General features: G+C 48.9%; 1 protein-coding gene and 1 pseudogene across 1 annotated transcript in view; one reads left to right on the forward strand and one right to left on the reverse strand.

The window, feature by feature from the left end:
- Nucleotides 1-23,878, forward strand: part of TBC1D5 (TBC1 domain family member 5) — a gene marked incomplete in the record, with an annotated part of 601,299 nt that overhangs the window by 276,075 nt on the left and 301,346 nt on the right. Inside the window, 1 exon segment of the mRNA XM_045742746.2 lies at nucleotides 8,304-8,421. Within this exon segment, the coding sequence (XP_045598702.1) occupies nucleotides 8,304-8,421 (118 nt within the window).
- Nucleotides 14,279-23,878, reverse strand: part of LOC123758392 (uncharacterized) — a 48,016-nt pseudogene continuing 38,416 nt past the window's right edge.

Consider the following 23,878-nt stretch of genomic DNA (forward strand, 5'->3'; position numbering starts at 1 on the left):
ACCACTTTAGTGCCTTCTACTCTGTGATGCCACAGATTCACAGCACATTGTTTTGATTTGTCATGAGGCTGGAGTGTCCATTCTGTGACTTTGTTGGACATATCTGCGCAATCAAGGAACATCCATGCACCATGTCGGCTCCAAATGCACTCATTGTGTCAGTGAAGGCTCACTGGTGGGTGAGTGGATGGATGGGGGAGCTTGGGTGGGAGGTAGTGAGAGAGGGGGAGAAATAGTGACAGGAGGAGGGAGGCAGTGAGGGAGAGGGAAGGTAATGAGGGAGGGAGAGGCTGGGAGGCAGGGAGAGGCTGGGAGGCAGGGAGAGGCTGGGAGGCAGGCAGGCAGTGAGGCAGGGAGGCAGGCAGGCAGGCAGGCAGGGAGAGGCATGCACAGGAGGGAGAGGAAGGCAGGGGCAGGCAGGTGGGGGGGGGGAGGCACAGGCAGGGAGGGAGGGAAAGGCAGGCAGGGAGGGAGAGGCAGACAGGCAGGAAGGAAGAGGCAGGCATGGAAGGAAGGAAGAGGCAGGCATGGAAGGAAGGAGAGGCAGGCAGGGAGGGAAGGAGATGCAGGCAGGGAGGGAGAGGGAGGCAGGAAGGCAGGGGGCAGGCAGGAAGGCAGGGGGCAGGCAGGCAGGCATGGGGGAGAGGCACAGGTAGGGAGGGAGGGAGAGGCAGGCAGGCAGGGAGGGAGAGGCAGGCAGGCAGGAAGGGAGAGCCCTCTCCCTGTGCCCCAGGGAGAGGCACAGGCACAGGCAGGGAGGGAGGGAGAGGCACAGGCAGGGAGGGAGGGAGAGGCACAGGCAGGGAGGGAGGGAGAGGCACAGGCAGGGAGGGAGGGAGGGAGAGGCACAGGCAGGGAGGGAGGGAGGGAGAGGCACAGGCAGGGAGGGAGGGAGGGAGAGGCACAGGTAGGGAGGGAGAGGCACAGGCAGGGAGGGAGAGGCACAGGCAGGCAGGGAGGGAGAGGCACAGGCAGGCAGGGAGGGAGAGGCACAGGCAGGGAGGGAGGGAGAGGCACGGGCAGGGAGGGAGGGAGGGAGGGAGAGACACACGCAGGGAGTGAGGGAGGGAGAGACACACGCAGGGAGGGAGGGAGAGGCACAGACAGGGAGGGAGAGGGAGGCATGGGCAGGGAAGGAGGGAGGGAGAGAGACACACAGAGAGGGAGGGAGAGGCACAGACAAGGAGGGAGAGGGAGGCATGGGCAGGGAGGGAGGGAGGGAGAGACACACGCAGGAAGGGAGGGAGAGGCACAGACAGGGAGGGAGAGGGAGGCATGGGCAGGGAAGGAGGGAGGGAGAGACACACGCAGGGAGGGAGGGAGAGGCACAGGCAGGGAGGGAGAGGCACACACAGGGAGGGAGATGCACAAGCAGGGAGGGCGAGGCACACGCAGGGAGGGAGATGCACAAGCAGGGAGGGGGAGGCAGATAGGGTGAGGAAGGCAGGGAGGGAGGGATGTTGAGTTGAATTACGGGACCTTGAAGCAGAGTGAGTGTATGGGATGTAGGGGGTGGGGGCGGTCTGTTGGTGGTGGGGGAGGGACAGGCTCACTCTGATAAGCCTATCACATTCAACCCCGTTAGCCAGATTTCTTTCTTAAATTTTGGATGTGCATCATCATATATATTTTTGGTTACAGATTTTGTTTAGTAATTTTATTAGGATAATAAAAAAATTATAAAAATACTTGTTTCGTGAATGCTTTATTGTATTATATGGAGATATCTTTGGCTAGCAATCCAATCTACTGAGCCACCTACCAGAAGGGTCTCTTGGGGGAAGGGGGGGGGGGGCAGGAAGTAAAAGTGTAGGGGGAGAGCTACAGGGAGGGTGTGGGGGGAGAGCTGCAGTGAGGGTGAGGGGGGAGAGCTGCAGTGAGGGTAAGAGCTGCAGTGAGGGGGGGAGAGCAGCAGTGAGGGTGAGGGTGTGGGGGTGAGCAACAGTGAAGGTGTGGGGGAGAGCAACAGTGAAGGTGTGGGGGAGAGCAGCAGTGTAGGGGTGTAGGAGAACTGCAGTGAGGGTGTGGGTGAGAGCTGCAGTGAGGGTGTGGGTGAGAGCTGCAGTGAGGGTGTGGGGGGTGAGAGCTACAGTGAGATTGAGGGTGTGGGGGAGAGCTGCATTTAGGGTGAGGGTAGGGGGGGGGAAGTGCTGCAGTGTGGGTGAGAGCAGGAATGATAGTAGTAGGCGGCCCGCTGATGCTAAAACAAACCCAATACAGACCTATTGCTCTATTGACCGCCAGACTGGTATATGAGGCTCCAGATACCGGTCTCCCAAACCGGTCGATGGAACCGACAGATCGGTAAATCGGAGGCCGTTAAATCGAGTGGATACTACTTGCATAGTTCTGGGTGAAAAAAAATCACACCTTTCGGTACATTTACCTGTACTAAGGAGGTTTCTGCACTTTCTAGGGTGATTGTACTTACATATTCCATTTGTCCTTCCCGACATTCCATGTTTACAGGTACCCCATTTATAATGTCGACAGGTTTTGGGTCATTTTGTGGACCCAAATCCTTGTGTGTGTGTATAATTTCTGTGGAGAGCCCCTTCGGCTCTCTGGAGCTATACTGGGCTGATGTGTATATATTAGACCGTGGCAACAGCCAATCGAAGGAGTTCTAAGCCTACCGAGGACCAGAGCCAGAACCTGGCCCCTCAAGACCTCAAGAGAGGCATGAGGAGCAATGGTCCAAAGACACCCCCGTGTAATTGGAAGCAGTCTTTGTCTGCCATCTACCAGGACAGGCACCCAGAAAGGTAGGACTTCCAAAACAAACTACTGCAGATCAAAGAAACTCAAACCGAAAGCCACACTAGCAACAGAACTCCCCAATCAAAACCAAGGAAACAAGTATGACGTCACCACAAACGCCGCGCATCCATCTGCGCACCCCCCTCCCTCCTCCCAGGGAGGGGGATGGGGGAAGGTCCCAGACCTCCACGCTGGCAACTCTCCTCAGTTCAAGAGGCTGTTGTGTTGTGATGGTCGATTGCTCTGGCTCCACTCTATGCGCAGTGCAGTGTTGTTGCTCTGTTTTGGTGGTGTGTGGGTCAGGCGTAACACAAGAGTATTGGGGATGCATGCACCTAGGTCCGCCTTCCCTAGGTGCCCTGTAAGTACTGCCTTTGCGGCCTCAGGGTTATCTTCCACGAGCCGTTCAGGAGCAGCTACCTCTGTGTGGTTCTGTGTGGCTTGGTGATTGCCCGCCCTTGGGGGTTCAGCTGGGGGTGGTTCTTTCTCCTGTTTTCCCTTGGGTTAGGAGGTAGTTTCGTCGCTGGCTGGGGCGCGAGGTACTGTGCATCTGTCTGATATACGCATAGCGACAGGTTCTGTTCTCCTGGAGACATTGTGGTTTTGCAGGGTTTTTCTTCTGTTTTTGTTTTGTTTTGCCTTGCGGGGGTCTGCCAGGTGTGACGCTAGGACCACAGATAGGTTTTTGGGGGCCCTCCACTAGGTCTCCATGCTTGCACACATCGTAGTGGTTCAGCTTTTAGATTGTTTGCTTGGTAGCTCTGGGATAGCTGATTAGCAATACTTCGCCTGAGCTTCCCTTAGCAGTCAGCCTAAGGGTCCTGGAAACCCCCATTGGGGCTCAGTGGTCCAATGTAGGAGACCTCTGAGTCCCACCTCGCCTTGTGCGAGTTTGAAGGTTGCTCTGTCCCCCTGTTTTGGGGTGACACTCACCGTCTGCCTCCGTCTTGCTGCTTGTTGGGGTCAGTGACACCTATGACCCGGAGTCCTGGGAGTGGTGTCCTTTGCTTGTACTCCATTCACACTGAGACTGATATTTGGGTGCAGGCAGCTATAACTTCTGGATCAGCGGCGGAGGCATTCGAGCCTGGTTCTCCTGCCGGAGCTTTTCGGCCATGCCAGTGAGGCCCCTTTCATCCCTGCTTTTCCGGTGGACTCTGCTTTTTCTCCAAAGGCAGAGGGTTTGGAGGACGGCTCGGCCCCGGGTCCTGACGTGGAGGATTCTGGGGCTGGGGAGGAGTTGACTTGGGGGGCCTGAGCCCCACTTATCCCTGCTTGGGTGTTTGGTACCCTTGGTGCAGGGGCTTGTTGTTACAGGGGGAGGGGTTTTTCCTTTCCCCCTCCTTGTACAATTTTGTTAAGAGTTTGACTCCTCCTCTTGGTTCGGTTCCGAGTTCCCTTGGGTTCTTCGGTTTCCTCCTTCTGGAGGTTTTAGGCTTCCCTCATCCTACCGAGGAAGGTGTGGGAGGCCCCTTCAATTGCGGGTTATCTCTTGTGAGACCCTTATTACGCCTCAATAATGAAGCCATCATTTTTATTTTGGCTCCTCTTTTTCTTTATTTTCTGGTTGGCAGACTGCCTTTTCTTCTTTGGGGGCTTGGCATTTGTCCTGTCGGAATGCGCACTTGAATGGCAAGAGTTGCTTATGGTCTTTCAGGTTTTCCTGGGGGGTGAGTTGGAGCACCTCAAGGTGTGCTAGTTCTCTCCCGTCCTTCCTTAGGATGTTGGTCAGGTGCGACTTCACGTGCAGGTTCCCTTTCGGCATCTCTGATGGCCGAGGATTTGTGCACCTGTGGGCACTTGGCTTCGGTCTTGCGCTTATTTTCCCTGCTGAAGCTGTCTTCGGACTGTCTCATGCTGGGTGTGGAGGAGCTGGGTTCCGGGCCAGGGTCTGGTGTGCTTGCTTCATCAGCTCGGGTGACGGCTGCTTTGGTGAAGTTGTATGTGCAGTTTCTGAGGAAGGCGGTGTCTGTTCTTCGCTTCTCGCCTCACGTGCTGACAGGCGGTGCTCGTCCAAATTTTTTAATCGTCTTGGGCCCTGGCTCTTAGATTTTCATCATGTTTTTGTCCATTACTGTTTGCAGAGTCTGCGGTAGTGCTTTTTCTGCAGGCGGCTTTGTCCTATGACGGCCTTTGTCGGACTTGTAGGTTTTTCGGGAAGGGGGGAGACCCATGGAGGTCCTGCCTGGAAAGGTCGTGCCAGGTCTCGGAGTTCCTTCGGTCGTCATAAGCCAGTAGTGCTAGATTCGGGGCTGGCACCTCCTCTGGAGCCGTCAGCGTTCTAATCGGCACAGTGATCGCTCTTAGCGTCGTTTGGGCTCTCGTAGGGGTCGTTGGCCCTTTTGCAGGTTGCCCAGTTGACAGGGCGATACGGGGGGAGGCTCGTGCTGTTTGCTCTCACCTGGTCCCACAATTCGTGGGCATTTTGGATCGTTTCCTCCGACTTGTGGTGGCGTTGGGTCGCTCCTCCTCTTTCGGGGGGATCAGGGCTGGCAGGGCAAGCCTCTTCTCCTGTGCTCTGTCAGGTCATCCGGAGGTGGGTTCGCTTGGGTGTAGTCGAAACGGCAACATCCCTCAGGTGGGTTTCCACCTGTTTTCAGTTCCAAAATGGGACTGTGCGGATCTGTGATTCATACTGGACTTGTCTAGTCTGAATCCTGGGACTTTTGCCCCCCCCCCCCCCCACTCTCTTTCTGATGACCACTCTGTCTCGGGTCCGGCTGCTTTTGCCGCCGGATGCCTGGATGGTGTCTCGGGACCTCTGGGACGCATTTTGGTTTTATAATTTTATTGTACGCGTCCCAATTCATCCGGGGTTCAGTGGCTGTCTCGGTTTTGTCGTGGGACGACAAGCTTACCGCTTTCATTGCCTTCCATTCGGCTTGAATCTGGTACCTCGAGTGTTCACACGCCTTACCGGGTCATGGTGATCTGTTTGCTTCTGTTAGAGGTTCAGGTTCTGATTTACCTTGACGACTGGCTGGTGTGGGCTCCCAGCCAGTTCACGTGTTTGCTCGCCAGGGATATGGTTCTTTCCCAGCTCGCCGGGTCCCTTGTTCATGGTGAACTGGAGGAAGTCCCTTTTGGTTCCCTCTCAGGTTCAGACTTGGCTGGGTCTAGTATGGGTCTCTCGGACTGCTTCCTTGTTTCTCCCTCCTGCGACGCTGTTGCAGCTGCGATCTCGCCTCCAGCTGTTTTTGGAGGGCACCCAGGTCACATGTCGGATGTTTGAGCAGCTGTGCCGGAACCTGAACTTCGCCGTGCTAATCTACCCATCGGGTCGGATCCGGCTTCGGCAATGTTCTGGTTTCTTCAGGGTCGTCCCTTCTGCTGCTCTCGCGATCAATGGGTTCATATCACAGGAGCCCTGCGTCAGCTGCTGCGTCACCGGCTTCTTCTGCGGGTTTTTCGGGGTTCTGTGCCGTGGCGCCTCCCCGAGCCCTCGCTTGACGTGTTCACGGATGCCTCGCCTCGTCTCTCGGCTGGGGTTTGGTGACCAGGCCGGCCAGGGTCAGTGAGGTCTGGTGTCCCACTGACACCAGACCTTTGTCTGGTGCCAGTCTTTTTTCAAGCGCTTCTTGCTCGATGTCTGAACCCGAGGGTTTTCCTGCGGCTCTGCCTCTTTCAGCAGATCGGTCCGGTCCGTTACATGGCTGGTTCGATCTTCTCCTCCACTCTTCACATCTGGTCTGGTGTATCACCACTTGTATGGTGATCAGGTGGCTTAGTTGATGGTGTCCCACCTGCGAGTTTCGTCTAGACGGCAGTATGAAATTTCCTGGAGGTCCTTTCAGTAATTATTATCTCTTCGTAGGTTGTCTTCGATTTCTGATTGGGTCTGGTCTTTTTGACGTGGGTGTATCACCACTTGTATGGTTATCAGGTGGCTTAGTTGATGGTGTCCCACCTGCGAGTTTCGTCTAGACGTCAGTATGAAATTTCCTGGTGGTCCTTTCGGTAAATTTTGTCACTTTGTAGGTTGTCTTCGATTTCTGATCGAGATGTTTTGTCCTTTCTCTTAGTTGTTTCAGGACCGTCATCTTGTGCCAAATACTGTCGCCTCATTTCGTGCGGTGCTGGTGGAGCCGCTGTAGCTTGCTTTCGGGGTGGATGTCTCTTCTGCTCTGTTCCGCAAGCTTTCTCGGACGTTGTTTCACCTCCGGCCTGCTCTTGAGCCGCCTGAGCCGTCCTGGTTGTTGGACTGGGTGCTCTCTCTTCTCCTCGGTTTGTGGTGGCCCCCTCGGTTCAGGACTGTTTTTCTAAAGCTCTTTTCTTGGGGGCATTGGCCTCTGGGGGTTCGGGTCGGGGAGTTTCAAGCTCTTCTCTGGCGCAGGGGTTTCTGCTCTTTCAGTCCTGGATGGTCGTTTCGTTTGTTTGCAGCCTTCTCCTTCTTTTCTGGTGAAGAATCAGTCTGCTGCTTTCCAAAGGGGTCCTTGGGTTGTTGATGCTTGGTTGGTTTGACTGGGGTGCATCATGTTTTGTGTCAAGTTGTGGCTCTTTGCCGGTATCTGTGCGTCACGGCCTCTGTGGTAGGGGACACGATTTGGGTGGACCTGGTTTCCCTTCTTCCCTATTCCAAGGCGGGGTTCTCCCAGTTTGTCCGCAGGATTATTCGGTCCAGCCAGCCTGCGGTATATTCCCGTGCCCACGATGTTCGTAAGTTTGCGGCTTTGGCTGCAGTTTTTTGGGAATATGTCCTGGCTGACATTCGAGCATGGGGCTTATGGAGGTCGAACAGATTCCTGGCTGGACGGTATCTTGTTTTTGTTCCTGGGCCTTTTTGGGCATGTGTAGCCTTGGGTTGCAGGTTGCAGCCATTTTATCTCGACTTTGAGTTGGGAAGCAAGTGACGACCGCCTCCCAGGTAAATCCCTCCTTTTCTTTGTCTTTGGTTAGGTAACCCCAGGGAGCCAAAGGGGCTCTCCACAGAAAACCAGCGTTGAATGTAATGAAACACCATTTTCTGGGTGAGACCCGGAGGCTCCCCGGCATCCCTCCCTCCCTTCGGTCGGCGGTTTTTCGTGTTTTTTGATACTCGCCCTCTGAACTAAGGAGAGTTGCCTGGGACCCCCCCGTCCTCCTCCCAGGGAGGGGGGGGGGGGTTGCGCAGACGGATGCGCGGCGTTTGTGGTGACATCATACTTGTTTCCTTGGTTTTGATTGGGGAGTTCTGTTGCTAGTTCGGCTTTTGGTTTGCAATTTATTCGATCAGCAGTAGCTTGTTTTGGAATTCCTACCTTTCTGGGTGCCTGATCTGGTAGATGGCATACAAACACCATTTCCAATTACAGTACACGGGGGTGTCTTTAGGCCATTGCTCCTCATGCCTCTCTTGAGGGGGCCAGGTTCTGGCTCTGGTTCCCGGTAGGTTTAGATTGACTGTTGCCACGGTTAATATATACACATCAGCCCGGTATAGCTCCAGGTAGCCTCCTGGTCTCACCCAGAAAATGGTGTTTCATTACATTCAACGCTGGTTTTTTGTTTTTTAAAGTAAAAAATACTGTAATTTTGTTTTATTCATTAAAATTTCTTTATTGCAGTTCCTTATTTGAGGGTGTGATGAAAGGACTGGAGCCATGGTATGTTGTATCAGATCAATCAAATTTACCAGATCCTCGCTCCACTTTATTAAACGCTCAACCATTTGCTCGGCCCCAGGTTAGTATATAGTATAATTTTATCATTGTTTTTGAATGTAAAGTTGATATTTAATTAATTATAAATGTGTATAGTCAACCCTCATTATTTACTATGAATGTTTTCCAGGAATATTCTATTCATAGAAATTTGTGCATAGTGAACTTGAGGAATTGTAGGGTAAATTTGGGGATGCCTTGCAGACACCTCACAGGTCCTCTTTTATTCCATTTAAAAAATATCTGAACCTGATTTTTGTACACTTGTCACTTTTCAGCTTCAAAAGTACTGTACTTCGTAATGTTGACTTGTATACCTACCAGCTACAGTGCGTAGGTAGTTTAGCTCATTTATTATGCACCCCATACCCATCTTGTGGGTGGTAGTGCAAAGGGTTACAGAGGCACATAATGGGCTCAAGTTCTGAGCCCCACAATTCATTTAGCTAAGCACGTTACATTCTTGATGAGCTAGTTACAAAATTCAATGCACATCGTCACATCAACAGTGGGCTCGAGACCAACCACAAGTACAGTTTATTATTTAAACATCTGACATGTGGAGAGCTAGTGTCACAATTGATATGTTTATCCTGCACACCGCTCCCCATCCAGTAGGCAATGGTGGATAGGTTACACTCACTCAGTTACTACTTACAGTTAGCAAACTAGGGATATTTGGCCAAGATGTCTGGCAGCAGATCATTTTTAATGAAATATTTACACATCTCTTGAACATTTGTTATAGAGTTGTCTCTGAATTCACACATCTTTTCACACTCAATCAAATAGTGATGAAGGATGTGCTAATAATTTTGTTGACACAGTTTACATTTGGTCAGGTCTACATCAGCAGGTAATGAAAATTCCCAGAGATACTTGTAACGAAGTCTAAGCCGAGCAGTAGTAACATCTATAAGTCTGCTGATTTTATTGGATGATCCATAGATGTGTGGCTCCTCTTGCATGATAGTATGATGATAGAAAGAATCACTGGTGTCGATTTCACTTTGCCTCAGATCTACAAGATTTTGTTGGAAGTTCATGGTGTACTACTGCTCTTAGATTGCGCATTAACAATCCAAGGTTATACTCAATTTCTCCTTTAAAAGCAGATTCTTTGGCTGCATCAGCTCTATCATGCATTCGGTGTAAGGTACGGGATTGAAAGCCGTACCCTAGAGTATGGCTAACAACATCCGCTCGTACTTTCTTATAAATAATCGGAGTGCCGGTGTTTATATAGCAATAATAAACAGTTCTAACTACGTGGGACAAGAAATACACCTTGGGATACAATTTTACAAAAGGATTTTTATTTAACAAGGCCAGATTATCCCACACTGATTAGAACAGGGATTGGGGTGTACTAAGGCCCACCACAGGATTGATACAGACAAGGGGGAGAAGGTTCTGTCCCACCAACACATATCTCAGGAGACAACTGGCACAAGGGTCCACACACACCTAAGTAATTACAACAGTTTAGGCCTCAACAAACAGGGACTGAAGGTCATTACTATATTCCAATACCTGGTAGATACCTGGTAGATGGGGTTCTGGGTGTTCTTCTACTCCCCAAGCCCAGCCCGAAGCAAGACTTGACTTGTGAGAGTTTGGTCCACCAGGCTGTTGCTTGGAGCGGCCCTCAGGCCCACATACCCACCACAGCCCAGCTGGTCCGGCACTCCTTGAAGACTCTTGGGTCACTACAAAGGACATGGGTTTTAACACTACACTGTTCTGACCACAATACACAAAGGGATGTACAAAGTAAATGTGGATAACCCCATGTGACAGAGCTGAGCACATGCACATGAATTAATAACACACCACTCTACCTCCACACAGGGTTCTAAAATCCTTATTTTCTACAAATTCCTATCTCTAACTCATACAAAAATGGAAGCACTGCTATAAAAACCTCTAATACTGCACTTATCGTATTCTGGAGACCATTCCAAGACACACAAGTGCCTCTGGTTCTTTCCCTCACTGCCTCTCTCCACCAAGTGAAGGAGAGGAGCTTGCACATGTGCCTCCTGCCCAGTTCCAATAATGTCTCATCCCTCCACATATCATATACATTTCCCAATAGTTCATTTATATGTCTTATAATGTTCCAGGCTGTTTTTCTATATTTAACACTGTTGTTTCTCTATATTTTTTGCATTGAATCTGCTTTCTAACCATTTTATCACTTTTGTTTACATTGGTTTCTTGGAGATGACATTTTCCTGTTAAGATGATGCTCTGTATATCTGCAGGGGTAAAAGTACCAGACTGCTTTTCAACATTTAACACTGCTATTTCTCCCTACACAAGGGTCTCTCTCTTACAACGGAGGCCAACATGAGATGGAGTCCACATTTCTAACTTCAGAATTGCTTTTAAATATATGGAAGGAGAAATACTAAAGAAATTCTTCATGACTTTTGTTAGACCAAAGCTGGAATATGCAGCGGTTGTATAGTGCCCATATCTTAACAAGTTCATCGACAAACTGGAAAAGGTGCTTAGTCGTGAAACTAAGTGGCTCCCAGAATTGACAGACAAGAGCTACGAGGAGAAGTTAGAGCCATTAAATATGCAAAAATTAGAAGATAAAAGAAAAAGAAGTGATATGATCACTACTTACAAAATAGTAACAGGAATCGATAAAATTGACAGGGAAAAATTCCTAAGACCCGGAACTTTAAGAACAAGAGGTCATAGATTTAAACTAACGAAACAAAGCTGCCGGAGAAATATAAGAAAATACACTTTTGTAAACACTGGTAAACAGTTGGAACAAGTTAGGTGAGAGTGTGGTAGAGGCGAAAACTGTCAGTAATTTCAAAACGTTATATGACAGAGAGTGCTGGGGAGACGGGACACCATGAGCATAGCTCTCATCCTGTAACTACACAGGTAATTACACACACAAAGGAATTGACAGTGTAGATAAAGACAGGCTGTTTAACCCTTAAATTACGCATCGCATCATATGATGCTTTGACGGACTTGCAGTAAATTGCGCATCGCATCATATGATGCTTTGGAGTACTACGCAAGATTTAAACGGCCCGCGGATACACGGGGTTCACCACACCTTCATCAGGGCTCTTGTAAACAGACGCCATTTTTAAAAATATCGTGGGCCAAATTCCCGGGTGTTAGGAGCCTCAGTATTGAGTGAGCTACCAAGCCTGACGCACGCAGCATGAGCTCACAGCACTACTGTTCAGCTTGTGACCACAGCATCGCCTAAAAATGCCATAATATACTTGTTCATGCTATTATGTAGCGATTATATTATTACACAAGATCCCTAACTGTGATACAACTGACCAGGGTTCTGATAATAGCAGGACTGTGATGATATTTAGCCCTGTGCTTCATGGAGGGAGGAGTAATGCTGTGGGAGGGAAGGGTAGTGACGTTGTTTTCTGACTCTGTGTGGCCACCTTTTACTGACTGCACTCACCATACCAGTTTAGTAGTTCGCTATGGTGAACACAAATGTAGATACTTATATATAACGTGTGTATAGAGCAGGGGTGGGCAACCTTTTTGAGAGTATTTGCCAAAATCAGCCAAGTCTCTGACACAAACTTTTTCCACGTGCCAACCATTTTTTTTAGAACATATTTGGTATCTCTTAAGAACTTTTTAAACGAAAAAATAATAAATTACGTCAGTGCAGTAAAACATAGTATAAAAAAAACAGATTTTTTTTTTTATTTAACCTTCAGAAGTACATTTCAACAGCCTTTAAGCTTTTGTGACTTTAATAGAATACAACAGATAAAAAACTTGTTGACTCCTTTTATATACTGTCAGTGAGACTTCTGCTGCTGCATAACTGATGACAGAGATTTTACATCGGGTTTATATTTAGTAACATTGAGAGATATGCATGCAGTGCTAGTTTCATCTGTCATGCTACTCCTGTTATGAGACTTAACAAAGTTCATAATTGAGAACAAAGATTCGCAAGCATATGTAGACGAAAACATGGTTAGCAATGCTGTTGCAAGGTTTTTTAAACAGACATAATTTTCTGGATTAGTATTCCAAGTCCTTAATACTTCGTTTTCCGCATTTTTCTTTATTACTTTCATCTCTAATCTCTCTCTCTCAATATTTTCCAAGTCAACTCTAAGGTCAACAAATTTCTGCTTCCAGATTGAGCTACTCTGAAATTCAATCAACTGCATCTCAAAATCATCCATGTCTATCCATGAAAACATTTGCAAGTTTAGTTCATCCATTTTGATGCTGTCTGGAAACTTGATGAACTTTACTGTGTCTTCCAGTTCTCTGAATTTGGCAAATCTTGTAGAGAACTGCCGAACTGTTGACTCGATAATGTTTACAAACAGCTTTTGAAGACATTTGTGGTCTGTTCTGTCATCTTTTAGATCACTGATGTACCTCTTTAGGTTTGGAAAGTATCTAAATCTCTCATTATCTACATCCCTCTTAAAAACTTTAAGCTTCATTTCAAAAGCTTTTATGTAACAAAACATAACATCAAGTGTCTTAACAGAACCCTGTAACTTAATATTCAATTCATTTAAATGTTCCCAAAAATCTGCAAAAAACATCAGTTTACAAACCCACACGATGTCAGAAAATTCATGGTATGACACTTGTTGGTTGTTCAAATAGAGCTTTATCTCATCTAAGCATTCAATAAATCGTTTCAGAACCAAGCCACTGCTAAGCCAACGAACATGGTTGTACATTTTCAGTCCTTTATACACAGATTCTACCTCATCCAGTAGAGTTTGAAATTGTCTTTTATTTAAAGGCCGACCACAAATGTAATTAACACTTTCACGTACCCCGCGCGCCACCCCTCAACTGTGCGATTTGGGTCCCAGGGTGTCACGGCAGCGCGCGTAAATTCTGAAAAGTGTATACTCTCTTCAACTTTATCACCTTAATTCTCGTCCTACGAGATTAAATTTTGTATCATTGTGTTTGCAATAGAATTCTCTACAGCACTAAATGCATATAAACTCCAAAAGCCCGGCTAATTACCCGCAGCAAACAGAGAAAGTGCGAACGAGTTACCCAGGAGCGCGCAAACGCGATAAAATGTTTTCACTATTTTCACTCTGGTCACCTCAATTTTCGTCCTAGGTCTTTCATTTTGGTCTCAATGAGTTCGCAATAGAATTCTCTAGAGGAACATTAGCATATAAAATAAAAAACCTGGTCACACTCCAACCAGCGACGAGTTGAATACGGGCCACACGTTAGCCGCAAGTGAGCGCTCAGATGCCTTCCAGCTACACTCCCAATTCCCGCCCTTTTCAAGCCCTTCTTTTGCAATTTTCTTCCTGGAAGGGCCTTGTTCATGATCACTATCCATCGTGGAGAAAGCGTAGATAGTTTCTAAAGCCGCAGTAAGAAATATAGCCACGGAAAATAGCCGAAATGTTCACACGTTTGAGATGCAAGGGGAGGCGACATTGGTCACAACAGTGGAGCGAAAACAATGGGCCCATGGCGTGTGCCAAGCAGCCTGAGGGCCACGAGGCTCAACAAAGAAAATGGGAAGACATTGGCGCGCATTTTAAAACCAGTCCCAAAAAAATAGGATAAAAACCTGATTTTTGGTGATTATTTAAAGTGGATGACGCAATGCTGCGTCATCCCCGGCATTACCGACAGTAAACGGATGACGCAATGCTGCGTCATGCCCGGGCGAAAGTGTTAACAACCTTGGTAACTGTTTGCATCACTTCTTGCAGTTCCTTTAGGCCTGCTTTTGCACATAAAGCCTCCTCATGTATGATGCAATGGAAGCCAATCAGTGGATGACCAACACTTATTGCAAACAGATTTACAAATCCTGCCTTCTCACCAGTCATGTTTGGGGCACCATCTGTTGTGACGGATACTACTTTTGAAATGTCAATTTGCCGAGTAGAGAATTCGTTCACAATTGTTTTACATATTTCAGCCCCGGTAGTACGCTCAGGTAGTGATGCAAGAGCAACCATCTCTTCACCAGAGCAACTATATGGCTAGCCTAGCTGATGATGTAATGTCTGTACTTTCATCAACACAAATAGAAAAAAACTTACATGAAGACAAATCTTTTGTCAATTGTTCAGCTGTATTTCTTTCCAACTTAAGTATCCTATCCTTAACTGTTTTCCTTCTCACAGGCAAATCTTTAATGCGCTGAATAATCTTTTTCTTTTCTGAAAAGTTGTCAAAAAGAAAAGGTGCACATTCTAGCCAAGCTTCTTTAATATACTCCTCATCACAGAGAGGCTTTCCGTGTTGGGCAATAACTTTTGAAACTTCAAAACTAGCAGCAACTAAGTTGGAACTGGGCCTACCTGAAATATAATTCATAAAAGTTTCAGCTTGTGTTTTTGTCTTGCTCAGTTCTCGAGAAATTAATTCTCTTTGTTCCTCCTCAGTTTTATTGCTTAAGTTCTTATGAACATTTTCAAAATGTCTCTTTACAGAAGAAGTTCTACAAACAACTGTGTCAGAACAGAAAATGTATAGAGCTTTATCATCCTTCTTAATCATGCCAAACTTTTCAGTCCAGTATTCCTTAAATTCTCTAATATCCTCTTCATTTGACTGACATCATTTCTTAGCTGGTGGTGGTGACATTCTGTACACTCTGTAAAGGGCATGAAATTAAAATAAGTAATATATTGATATGCTTGGAAGAGAAGGAAGATCAAAAGTAAGTCAAAATAGTATATGATGAGTAACTCCAATGAATAGCAATGATAACGGATTGTGTTGTCGTTGTGGAGTGCAGTGACGAGAAATGAATTAGTCTACTTCTACTGAAATGCGAGTATTTAAAGAATTATTTATTTCCTGTTAATATTATAGCACACACAAACTTTGTAGTAAAGTATACCTACATTTATTCTAATACCAATCAATAAGTTTAATAAGCCAATGTTTGAGGTAAGAGTGACGAGACAATGAACATAATAAAAATCTTCAGAGGATTTTTTTTCTTTTATGAAAATTAGAGGGTTTTCTTTATTTTACATAATTCCAGAAACAACACCAGCAGCTGCTTATCACAAAGACACTACTTCCTAGGCATTGAGTACTTATGCCAAGAGTTTATAAGACTTCACTTGGTTCGATAGACAAAACCTGTTTTTGTGTGTTTGTGTGGTGCGTTGTGGCGAAACATCGTTGAGTCGGTGACATCTTGCTTATGTCAGCTCTGTTCTTAGGGAGCAGGCGAGCGAGTACATGTGAATGTAAGAATTAAGACTATTCTTACAATGATATTGAGTTTCACAAAGTTATTGATTTATAAGGGGAATAATTTTCACCTGGAGATGAAGTACTGACCTTCTTCTCGGGGAGGAGGCAAGTGAGAAACACAGCGAAGCAAGACTGCGAGAGAGAGTTACGAGTCTGAGATCGTCTGAACATGTGATCATTACGGGGACTTCATGGGGGTGGGGGACTGTTGATTTCACTGGTTATATTACGGCCGTCAATGGAGAGAAGGGGAGAGCATAAGAATTCTTATCTTTCTTTAGCTTTCGAAGGTGAAGATGCTTTAGATTTAGATAGTAAAGTGAGTTTAATTAATATGCGTCAAACTGAAGTCGGGCGGCATTCTAACACATGAGGTTTAGGGGGGGGGGGGGAGATGTTGTGGGGGTTTAAATTCAAAGTTTACGAAATTCATTTTTAAAGGTAGGCAGGCATGGCGTATTTTGCCTTCACAGATATGATTGTCAGTGTACACTATGGTTATGGGTGCAGCCTTTAGGTTAGAAAGGCTTATTACATAAAATATGAGCCAGAGTAAATAGAGGGGAATCATCATACATCGGCATGATCGATGACATAAAAAAAGAAGGTAACTATGGCAACAAGATCAACTTCTTTTTCTTGAGACCTCTTTAGCTTCGTAGAGCTTAAATGTCTTCACCACCAGGATGTACATATACTGTCATGGCATGTAAGCTTATACCCCAAGGAAAGTAGTTTTTTTTGTCTGTGCTTAGGGTAACATGTGCTTGCATCTGTGCTTAGGGTAACCTATGCTCTTGCGTGCCAGAGACAAGTCATCGGCGTGCCAAGTTCGGCACGCATGCCAGAGGTTGCCCACCCCTGGTATAGAGGGAATAAACAGCAAGAGGAGTAGGTTGGGAGCTGCCATTTTGGTGAGGGCGGTGGCGTCGTCTGCATGACTTATCATGTTGTTTACTGGTGACCACGATGGTCTTTGGGCACCATACCAGTTTACTTGTATAAGTATGGTGAATAAAACAGGTAGATATTTATATATAATGTGTGTATATAGTGTAATAACACCACAAACAGTATTGTTGGAGGAGAAATATTAGTGCGTCTGGCCTTGAGGGCAGCAGCCAGCTGACTGTGTAAGTAGCTACATCTTTGTGCCTTTACTCACCATACAAGCTTAGATATACAGTTATGGTGAACAAAACATGTAAATACTTATATATAACGTCTGTATATAAAAGCAAAAACAGTATGGTGGGTGGAGAATGGTGGCGAGCCAGGTGAGGTGAGGTAGGGAGGGAGTGGCAGCCAGTGGTGGGCTGCCACTGCCACTCAGCATACCAACTTAGTGGTTCGTTATGGTGAACACGAATGTAGATACTTATATTAGGGTCTATATATATAGTTAATAAAAGCAAAAACAGTATTGTGGGAGGAGAATGTGGGTGAGTCAGGTGACTTGAGGGAGGGAGGAAGTAGCAGCCAGTGGTGGGCTGCCACTGGCACTGCCACTCAGCATGCCAACTTAGTGGTTCGTTATGGTGAACAAAACATGCAGATACTTATATATAACCTGTGTATATAGTGTAATAACCGACAAAGTATTTGTTCACTGTTTGATGAACATAATTGTATCAACAATATGCACATCATATTTTTGAGTACAGCAATGATTCACTCATCTTATTATATAAATATATCACACTACACACTATTGAATAATATTACAGCAAAAATCTATGAAAAATCAATCAGAGACATTGAAATAATTAGGTAATTATCTCTTTGTGGCTACTCCGGCCTGACAGCTGGCGAGCAACAAACCACTTGGGACGCACGCTGAGTCAGCGCTTGTTTTTTGCCAGACTTCCCCGCTCTATAGCGGGCAAAATACAGTGGGGCCTCGAGTTACGATGGTAATCCGTTCAAAGAGATAGATCTTAAGTCGAAATATCGTAAGTCGAAGCAATTTTTCCCATAAGAAATAAATGGAATTGAATTAATCCGTTCCTTACCCTCCAAAATATTAACTTACAAATACATTTTATACTGAATACAAAGTTTTTTCTAACTACAATACAGGACATAAGTTTATCTTACCTCTATGGAGGTCTCTTGATGGAGTATGGAAGATGGTGATGAGGGGGGAGGAGGAGAGGTGTTACTGTTTGGAAGGGGAGTCCCCTTCCATTATAACTTTAGGCAGTGATGACTTTTCTGGGGTACACTCCCTCTCTTAAATTTTACCTGCATACCACTAGGACCTGGTTATGATTCATTGCTTAATTGTCTCACTAAAATCCTTTCCAAAGATTTTTGTTTTTCCATATGTTTTAATTTTTATCTGTAGTGAGGCATCACAGTGCCATTTAAAAGGTTAAGGCAACGGCGTACTGCACCATGATTTGGGTGAGTCGTTTCAGCAAAAGTTTGCAATTCTTCTCATGCTGCACACATTTTCTAAATTAATGAGGAAGGGACATTCTGTACTGTCTCCTCCTCCCCTGAAGAAATTTCCTCAGCCGTCTCTTGTTGCTGCTCATTGTGAAGTCCTTCGGTGGTCAGTTCTTCGCTGTGTTCATCCACCAGCTTGCAACACACAACACTCAGAACACTATGAATGCCACTTCCTTTTCTAAATTTCTCAAACCATCACCTGCTCGCCTTAAACTCTTTCGCATTTGCATCACTCGTTCCAGGGGTTTTCTTTAACCCTCAAACCGCTAGGGGCCCAAATGGAATTCACACCCACAGGCGCAACAAAAAAAAAAATCCAAAAAATTCTTTCGTCTTATAGAAGTGTTCATTTTTGTTCCCTGATCACGGAAAAAATAACAAAAAAATCGTAGGTGGCATATTTTAGCCGCAATAGGGTAGGGAAGTGTGGCAAAAAACCAGCGTTGAATCGAATGAAACGCCATTTTCTAGGTGAGACCCGGAGGCTCCCCGGAGCTTTACCAGGCTGATGTGCTAATGTCAGACTTTGGCAACAGTCATGTGTATGGAGTTCTAGGGCCTACCGGGGACCACGAGCCAGAACCTGGCCCCCTCAGAGAGGCAAGGGGAGCAATGGCCTATAGAAACCCCCGTGTGGTAGGAAGCATTCTATGTCTGCCATCGACCGGGTCAAGCATCCAGAAAGGTAAGCATTCCAAAACAAACCCCTATTCTGGTGAAAATTGCTACCTAAAGCCGAACTAGTGGATAGAACTCTTCAACAGAAAACAAGGAAACTAGTATGACGTCTTACATCACCGCGCCGCTGTCTGCGCAGCTCCCCCCTCCCTGGGAGGGGGAAGGGGGAGCCCCAGACCTCCCACGCCGCCTATCCACCCATCAGTTCTCAGGCTGGATGTCAAAACGCGCAAAAAACCGCCGACCGGAGGGAGGGAGGGTTGCCGGGGAGCCTCCGGGTCTCACCCAGAAAATGGCGTTTCATTACATTCAACGCTGGTTTTCTGCGGGGAGCCCCGTCGGCTCCCCGGAGCTAACTACCCACAGAGGAAGGTCAAAGGGACAGAACCGGGAGGCGGACACCACGCACCCCCCCACGGAAGCGAGACAACCAGCAGCAAACGCCAACCCAAGGCGCCACAGCCCCGAAAAGTCCCAGGAACAACACGAGAACAACGAGCAGCAAGGCCCCCGCACGAACACCAAAAATCCATGCCCTAAAGACCGCAAGGCCACGTCGCCCAGACGGCAGCAAGAGCAGCGAAGCCACGAACGCCACGGGCATGAGGGAAGAACACAGGCAGCCTAGCCGCAAGAACACGGCTGACCACCCAGGACACCATCACCCGCGAAGAAGAACCGGATCAACACAAAACGTGCACCGGACCCAAACGCCGTAGCACGCAAACAACAGTGGAGGGCCGCCACTGAACACAAAACACGACACACCCCTGGCCCGACCAACGAAGCACCAACAAACCCTGGACCCCTCCAGAACGCAGCAGCCCTTCCCCGTGCCAGAAAAGATGGAGACTGCTGCCATTGAACAACCAAAATGCTAAAACCAAAGGAGTAAGAAAACTCAGCGACTCGACCCCCAGAGGCAAAGGCCAAAAGGAAAGAGCCGACGAAAAAACACACCGGAACCGAAGGGGCACTACTAACCGAGGAGAAGACAGAGCACGCTGACCAGAGACTAGGATGGTGCAAGCGGCGCACGAACAGGCCGGAGGTGAAATGACACACGAGACAGCTTACTAACGGTGCAGAAGCAACACCAAGACTGAAAGCAAGCTAAAGCGGCTCCGCCAGCGCTGCACGAAAAGAGGCGACAGTATGTGGCAAGACGACAGCCGCCAACTCCCACCAGAAAACCAAGCCGAGAGTAAACCAAGCTAACAAGAGTAACCACCTAAGAAGGGACAGGAAAAGGAAGGAGCGCTAAAACACCCCATACTGCTGTCAAGAGAAGCACGCAGGTGGGACACCTACCACGAAGCCACCCGACCACCAACCGGAGGCGAGACCGCGAAGCAGAACATAAGCAGCCCCGACAAGGCCCCTCCGAGCCCAGGAAAAAGCGGAGCCGCGGGAAGATCTCGGGCGCGACCACCGAAACCCAGGCAGCACAAGGAGATGGAACGTCTGCCGAACAGAAAAACTCCCCAAAGCATGCAAGCCCGCCAGGAGTTCAGAAACGATGGGTCCGACGCGAGACATCGCAAGACCCCCCCCCCCCAAAAAAAAAAAAAAAAAAAACGGCAGGGCTAGCCAGGAAACCAAAGAAGGCGGAAGGGTCGCCGCCAGAACAGTACCCGAACCAAGGGGTACGAACAACTACAATAGACCAAGACAAAGAAGCACATCACAGGACATAGGCTGAAAAATGCCCAAGAACACACGCAGAACACCCCTGCTGCAGAGGAGGCAGGAAGAAAGAGTAGAAGCACAAAAACCCCAGGAAAACAGCCAGGGGTGGACAATCAGGCAAGGACAGAAAACCCCCACGTAATCCCCAGGCACAAATAGCAGCAAAGTGCCACACCACAACCAGACACAGGAACAAGGACACGCCACTGTGAAACACTGTACCAATGCACACGTGCAGCAACAGGCACCACCGCAACATGCAACATGTAAATAGCAACTCCCTTCTGCAAAGGCAGAGAAACGGAGCAGGCAGACCCCAGACAGGGCCAACGGAGACACGACAAAACCCAGCAGGCCCAGAAACCTGCACCTGGCGACTGACGGCGGAGAAACCCCGCTCGATACCTGCTTGATGGGGTACTGGGAGCTCTTTTACACCCCAAGCACGGCCCAAGGCCAGGCTAGACCGGCCAGAGGGTGGCCCACCAGGCAGCTGCTGGGAGCGACCCGCCGGCCCACATACCCCCACAACCAGGATGGGCCAGAACTGCTATACGAAAACAGGCTAGTGTGACCTGGAAGTCCTCGGACGAACCAGCAAGAAGGCTTATGCTCGCAAGTAGGTCGTGTAACAACCACAGACCTCTGATGGTAATACAGTGTTCCCCAGTTGTGCCTATAGCACCACTGCACTCCACTGGTACTATCCCGCAAGTTCTATCAGATAGGCGGGACCCAGGAGCCAGAGCTGAAGCCCTGCAAGCACAGCCAGGAGCCTTACCAGGTGAGTACAGAACCAACCCTACAAACCCCACACCTCACAACATGAAAAAAGGTGGGTCCCCTGAATGACTCTAGCATGGGTTGGACATGCACATGAGGGGGACAGGAAGGGTTGAAAAAGGGACAGTCACTGGTGTGCGAACGGTCTCAGTCGTACAAAAATATACCTAAATAAAGACAGGTATATAAACAACACCGCATCCAGCGCCCGGCCAAAAGATGCCAGACCGCAGAAACTCGCCTGTCGAATGGAGGCACGAACGTGACACGACTCAACCGTGCCCAGAAGAACCTGGGAGCACCGCCAGGTGAAGACGCCAGAGCCGGACCCAGCCGAACCCGCAGGAGAGCAGGGGGAGGCGGCCCACACCCATGACACAGGGAAAACCGCGGCGTCCACCCCACAACTGGGAACCAGGACACCCCCTGAGCGAAGGGGCACATACCGCAGCCAGGGAGAAGAACGAGAGGCAAAGCACTGTAGCAAAAAGGGCGCAAAACACCAGCACTGAAACACCGCCCAGACCAAAACAAACTCCACGGCGCATGACACGCTGGCCGAACCGCACAACCCTCTCTGCGGGAAGGCGCCAACCAGGACTACTGCACTAGAAAAGCAGCCAAAAGAGGAAGCAGGAACAATATAACCGGTCAACGAGAGCCCAAAAAGGAACCCAACAGGGCGACAAGTAGCCCAACAGGGCAACAAGTAGCCCAACAGGGCTACAAGTAGCCCAACCGGCCCACAAGTAGCCCAACCGGGCCACAAGTAGCCCAACCGGGCCACAAGTAGCCCAAAACAGCGAGAAGGACGAAGAGCCGACAGACGTTCCAATAATGCGGGAAGTAGCGAAAAACCTTCCCGAACCCTCAAGAACACAGAAGCCAACACTAGTCCTGAAGGCACACAAAGGCGCAGGCGCACCCGAGATCAGAAGTCACGTAGAACCCCATCGAACGAGGAAACATGACAAAAACACCGTCCCAAAAAAGGGTGGAAGGAAACATCCACCCACAGGACGGAACCAACCGACTCAAAGGCCAAGGAACCGAGCCCGGGGAGGGGCTGACGCCCAACAGCACGTACAGCGAGTGGGGAGGAAAGACCCCACTCCGCGTAACCACAAGCCCCGCCTAGAGGGGGATAAAAAAAACCCATGGGGTCCAACGGGGCCAATGCCCCCAAGTCAGCCCCTCCCCAGACCCGGGAACCTACACAACAGGCCCCGGGGCCGAGCCGTTCCCCCAAAGCCCCAGCCGTACCATAAAACCAGGGCAGCCGTGAAAACACTAAGGAAGGGAGCCCACTGGCAGACTCATTCAACACGGCTGGAGGAACAGGCTCAAATGACCCCGTCACTACCCCGGAAGGGGGATTCCCCGAGACTGCCCGAGTCTCAACACCACCAAAAACCCCGCCCTGAACCTACAGACGGTAAGGAACCGAATGCAGGCAGGAAGGGTGATCCAGGGGAAAGACAAGGGGGGTGTGGATGGAACCGAAGCAACCAACACTCCCAAGTCCCAAAACGAACTAAAACGGGGCAGCCCGGGGCTCCCGGGGAGAAAACCACGAGAACGTTGCCTCCACCAAGGCTCAAGTGCAACGCCCCTGCTGCCTGCACCAGCTTAGTCAGCACAACTGGGTAACCGAGCCACAACAAGCAACCAAACTCGCAGGACTCCGGGTCGAAGGTGTCACCGACCACACAGGCAGCAGACAGAGGCAAAACAGAGTCACCCAGAGACAATGGGCGAGAGCAACCCTCAAACTCGCTGGAAGCGAGGGGGGGGACTCTAGGGTCACATCCATCGGACCCGCGCGCCCCCAGGGGTTTTCCAGGGTCCCGAGCGTTTACTATAAGAGGACTCGCGCTCAGGTAATCCCAGGCAGGGTACTGCTAACCGGCACCCAAAGCTACCAAACAACTTAATAAGAGCTGAACCCCCGGGACGTGTACACTCACGGGGACCTAGCAGGGGGTACCACCAGAAAATACTGAGAACACAAGGGACACAAGGGGCAAGAACGAAGGCAGACCCCCCCCCCCACCAGATAGATAAACAAAAAAAAACCGCAAGAGGACAGTGTACCCAAGCGGAACAGAGTCGGCCGCTATGATTGGTAAAGACAAGCTGCACAGTACCCTGCGCCCCACCAGTGCAAAAACTGCCCCTTACTCTAAGGCGAACAAGGGAGACAGAACACCCGAGCACACAAAGAGCGGCTGAAAACCAAGCAGTAAACGGCCAAGCAGGGGCAGGACCCAAGGAACTTGTGGAAGGCGGCCCCAAGCCCCAAGGGCAGTACTTACAGGGCACCTAGGGAAGGGAACCCTAGGCACATGAAGCCCGAGTGCTGGAGAATCACTCCCGGCTCACGCACCACCTAGAAAACAGACACCACACTCTAGGTACAGTGCTGAAACAACCACTGGAGCCGGAGCACATATCCGGTGCCTATAGCATCAGCCGAAAAACTGATGGGTGGATAGCAGGCGTGGGAGGTCTGGGGCTCCCCCTTCCCCCTCCCGGGGAGGGGCGAGCTGCGGCAGACAGCGGCGCGGTGACGTATGACGTCATACTAGTTTCCTTGTTTTCTGTTGAAGAGTTCTATCCACTAG

The sequence above is a fragment of the Procambarus clarkii genome, chromosome 11 (genome assembly GCF_040958095.1).
Source record: "Procambarus clarkii isolate CNS0578487 chromosome 11, FALCON_Pclarkii_2.0, whole genome shotgun sequence".
Classification (NCBI taxonomy): Eukaryota; Metazoa; Arthropoda; class Malacostraca; order Decapoda; family Cambaridae; genus Procambarus; species Procambarus clarkii.